The sequence below is a fragment of the Penaeus chinensis genome, chromosome 9 (genome assembly GCF_019202785.1).
Source record: "Penaeus chinensis breed Huanghai No. 1 chromosome 9, ASM1920278v2, whole genome shotgun sequence".
NCBI classification, from domain to species: Eukaryota; Metazoa; Arthropoda; class Malacostraca; order Decapoda; family Penaeidae; genus Penaeus; species Penaeus chinensis.
The window spans coordinates 22,603,527-22,608,526 of NC_061827.1; the positions used below are offsets into that span (position 1 = coordinate 22,603,527).

At 43.5% G+C, this 5,000-nt stretch overlaps 1 protein-coding gene across 1 annotated transcript in view; it reads left to right on the forward strand.

The window, feature by feature from the left end:
• LOC125029093 (nephrin-like) overlaps nucleotides 1–5,000 on the forward strand; it is a 285,059-nt gene that overhangs the window by 260,927 nt on the left and 19,132 nt on the right. Inside the window, exons 11-12 of the mRNA XM_047618872.1 lie at nucleotides 420–607; nucleotides 4,411–4,749. Of these exons, the coding sequence (XP_047474828.1) occupies nucleotides 420–607; nucleotides 4,411–4,749 (527 nt within the window). The remainder of the gene's footprint in view (nucleotides 1–419; nucleotides 608–4,410; nucleotides 4,750–5,000) is intronic.

Sequence of the window (5,000 nt, forward strand, 5' to 3'; positions counted from 1 at the left end):
CTCCTCACCATATCAACCTTTTCCTCTCTCTCTCTTTCGGACGCCTCCTTCCCTACTCCTTCTTCCTCTCCCTCTGTAAGCATCATATTTCCCTCCCCGCTCCCGACACTTACCCTGCCATCCCCCCTTCTCCCCTCCCGAAGCCACTCCCCTCCTCCCAACCCCCTTTTCCTTCCCCCCCTCCGCCCCTATTCCCGCTCCCAACCCCCTTTTCCTCACAAGCCCCCCTCCCGCCCTATTCCCGCTCCCAACCCCCTTTTCCTCCCCCCCGCCGCCCCTATTCCCGCTCCCAACCCCCTTTTCCTCCCCCCCCCCCTCCCGCCCTATTCCCGCTCCCACCCCCTTTTCCTCTCTCTCCCCCCTTTCCCTCGACATACCTAAAATATAATTCTCCACTGTTCCTTCCCCTCTCCCGACAGGTGGGCCTTCAACACATCTTCGGAGATGGTCGATATTCCTTCAAGCAGGATCTGGGTGGTGGGGAAGGGGCGGAGTCAGGCGTCCTACACTCCCAGAACGCACCTGGATTACGGGTCCCTCCTCTGCTGGGCCAACAACGACGTGGGGCGACAGCAGCAGCCCTGCATTTTTCATATCATTCACGCAGGTAAAGTAGAGGAAGCTGGAGTCGATGGTGTCTTGGGAGTTTGCGGTTGTGTGGGTGTGCGTGTGTTGTGTTATTAGAGTGCGGGGTGTTTTGCATTTGTATGTCTTTCTTTCTTCCAGCCATTTATTCATTGTGTGTGGCTGATTCTGCCTCTGTGTGTATAAATAAATATGTATATGTATATATATATATATATATATATATATATATGTTTATAATATGTATATATATATATATATATATATATATATATATATATATATATATATATATATATATATATGTACATATATTTTTTTTAGTGTATTTTTTTATTTATGCACTCACACACACACACACATACAAACACACACTCTCCCTCTTTCTCTCTCTCTCTCTTCCTCTGTATATCTAACCGTCTTTCCATCTAGCTAACTATCTGTTTGTCTGTCCATCCGTGTGTATGTCTGTCTGTCTATTTGTCTATCTATCTGCCTATCTGTTTATCTCTCTGTCCATCTTTTTATCAATCTCTCTGTCTATCTCTTTATCTATCTATCTGCCTTTTTACCTACCCTGCTGTCTATATCTACCTCTTTATTTATCTATGTATCTGCCTATCTCTTTATCTCTCTATCGGTCTATTTACTTATCTATCTGCCTATCTATCTCTCTCTCTCTTACAAACTTCTTCCCTCCCTCTCCCCTCCCTCTCTCCTCTTCCCTTCCCCTCTCCCTCTCCATCCTTCTCCACTCCTTTCCAACATCTCCATCCACTCTATTCCCCCCCCACCCACCCCCTCTCCTGCACCTCCTCCCTCCTCCTACATTTTTCACCTCTCCTTCCTTTCGTTTCTCATTTACATACACATAGGATTGACATAGTGAGAATGATGTTGGCAACGCACGAGTTCATTGTTCAGCCGTGCGTCGTTGAATGAGTTTCACAGGCCGTTTACCGCAAGCGTTGGGATGTTAATGATTATAATAGCCTTAATATATATCTTGTGACATATACACGACATTTTGTTTTGTCGTTCATTGGTGAACATTAATCATTCATCGAAATATTTTTTTTGTCTTCGTTCCACACCATTGTCTCCTATTTTTATTTTTTTATTTTTACGCTGATTGGATTTTTCGGTTCACTAAGTATCTTTACTGACACAATATAAGAATGAATATGTGCAGTGGTGGATATTTTTGTTAGTTTGATAAAGTAAAGAAACAATATTCTGAGTCATTAAAACCAAGTATAGATGAAGAGAAAATAGTAAAACAAATAATATATGTATGTATGTATATATATATATATATATATATATATATATATATATTTATATATTATATATACATACATATATAATTTCAGTCATAGATTGTCCTCAAGGGACACATAACCGTAGAAGGAAGAGTGTAGCCAGCCTTGCGTTCCGCTGGAAAATATGGAATACTTTTGTGAGATACAAAGACTGCGCTCGAACGGTGACGCTCAAATGTAAACATTGACACACAAGAGCTTATTTGTTTTTTAAATTTCGTGTTTACACACATTTACTATGACTTTTATTTATGTTAGTGTAAATAACAGTCATCTTTTTATCTTTACATACCATATTTGGCATTAATAGCTTGGCTTACAAGTCAGGAATCATGCTCTCTTGTTTCTTCACATTTAACATCCTTTGCTTAGCTGAAATGTATTCAAATACCAGTCAAGAAGTACCCATTAGGCTTCACTTGATCTTAAAAGTTCATATAGCAGAATTCACACTGAAAAATATTCCTTGGCATTCTACATTATCTGTAAACAATATACGCGTCGTCTGCCAGGCGAACAACCTCTCGGGACCGTAGGGTTTGGCGCCACACGAGAAACAGTATCGCGCTCGAGGCCTTTCCGTTGAAATCGGGCGTTTCGTTGCGCTTCGAAATGCCCAACGGAACGCATGGCAGGGCTGCCACAAACATCTTTAGTAGTTTCAAACGTTTCTGAATCATTCGCTCCATCCTTTGTGATCTAAAGAAATACGACAGATATATTACTGTGCGAAATAATAATTAATGTGTTTTTTAAAGCCAAACTAGTTAAAACATCAATAAAAATGCAAAAATATCTAACAGAATACAAAATATCTATTATAGATTAATGTCACAATGAAATTAGTTATCATGTACAACCAATTAAAAAGTAAAAGAAAACTTAGAAGAGGCAAAAAGAGACGCAAAGCTTTGAAGGGCATAATGTCTTGTTAGGTTTTTGGACTGTTTAGAGTATTGTTAAACTCTGGTTGTGTTTTTTGAGAAATCAAAGAGTCTGAAACTAGGAGGTCAAATCTGCTGGAACCAGTGGACAGAATGTTTAAATCGGGTGATCTTGTGTGTGAGTGGTGTCGGACTACGAATGACTCTTTATATGTGTGTGTGTGTGGGGATGGGGGGTGTATGTATGTATACCTACAATGCAGAAACTAGTTTGTACATTGTGGGTTTTTCTATCATAGTATCAACTGAGAAAAAAGTTCTGAGAAAAGTTCTCTGGAGTTAATTATTCTTAATGAGGAATTATATTACCTTTTGGATTTTTCTCTGAAAAATGATGAATAAAGATAAATGGAAAAAAGAACCTTGAGCTATGTCTCATTATTTATTTTCCATTAATCAGACCGTGATTTGAAAGTGTTAAAAAAAATGTTGACGATTTATTCGCGACATTTAATGTTTACCTCTAGCCGCCGTGGCACGCTAACCTAATGATTTCGGCGGAAAATTTTAGAAATGAGTTTAATTTTGATGATAGAATTAGAACGTTGCAATGTGATTTACAATGCGTTATGGAATTTCTCTGGCTGGTGATTTCCTTTTTTCGCCCTGGGATTAAGTTGAAATAGAGCTTGATGTGGCAACATTTTTAGTTTTTATGTTTTTCCTCTGTTCTTTGTTCTTATTTTCTTTTACTCTCCCTTTTTTTGGATGAACGTAGGAGACGTTATTCATCTCACCAATCACTTTCTCAATCTTCTACTTTTACTTTGGCTGTAGTACTTTTTCCCATCAATCATCAAGGGATCAATCTCTCTCTCTCTCTCTCTCTCTCTCTCTCTCTCTCTCTCTCTCTCTCTCTCTCTCTCTCTCTCTCTCTCTCTCTCTCTCTCTCTCTCTCTCTCTCTCTACCCTTACCGTCATACATTCCGTCTTCACCCACACCCCTCACTTTTCCCCCACACTCACGCTCCTCGCTCTTGTCCTTACCCCTTGTCCTTTCCCCTCTTCATTTCCCTCGTCCACACTCCTGATCCGTTTTCCCAGCCTCTCTCCACATCCACAATTCTCTTTCTTCAGTATCACTCCTCACCTGTCCCCAACACCCTTTCCCCTCCCCCTCACTCCCCATTCTTCAACCTCAACTTCCTTTTCCCCTTAGCCATAGTCTTCCCTCATCACCCTTGGCTCCCCCTCACTGCCGCCCCTTGCTCATCAACGTTATCATCCCCCTCACCTCTCACTCCCACCCCCTCACTCACCCTCACCCGGCACTTTCAACTCCTTACTCCTCATTCTTTCCTCCACTCTTCATCCCTCTCATTTACCCCCTTTATTCACTCTTCTCCCTTCCCTTCTCCTCATCCTTACACTAAACCCCTCTTTCCCTCCCACTCAAGCTTACCCTAAGCCCTCCTCCTTTCCTCCACTCCCCCCTTCTCTCCCTCCCTCCCATTCACCCCTATTCTTCACCGTTATCTCCCCTCCTCCCTGTCCCCTCTAACTCCTCACCCTCACCTCTCTCTCTCCCACACTCACCCCGTCCCTCTCCCGCCCAACAGCGTCGCCAGAGCCGGTCAACAACTGCACCGTCGAGAACGTGAGCTCGACGGGCGCCTCCATCAAGTGCCTGGCAGGGTGGAACGGCGGCCTCGACCAGACGTTCACCCTGTCCGTCACCCACGCCCGCGCCCACACCCGCGCCCACGACAAGAAGGAGGCCCCGCGCGTCCTGGCCAACACGTCCACCTCGCCCAAGCCGGAGTTCACCCTCAGCGGACTCGAACCCGGGACGGAGTACGTGCTCACCATCATGGGCGTCAACAAGAAGGGCCAGAGCGAGCCCGTCAGGATGGCCATTTTCACCCTGAAGGACGTGGCCGAGAAGAGGACGAGTCCAGGTGAGGCGCCCCTGTCTTTGTTAAGAGAAACGTATTGGTCGTATATCTGTATTTTGCACCTGTATGCAGATGTACTTATAAATCTAGACCCAAAGCCATACATGTCTTTCAATGCCATTATCTGTCCACACACACACACACACACACACACACACACACACACACACACACACACACACACACACACACACACACACACACACACACACACACACACACACACATACAGATAAATAGATAAATAGATGGGT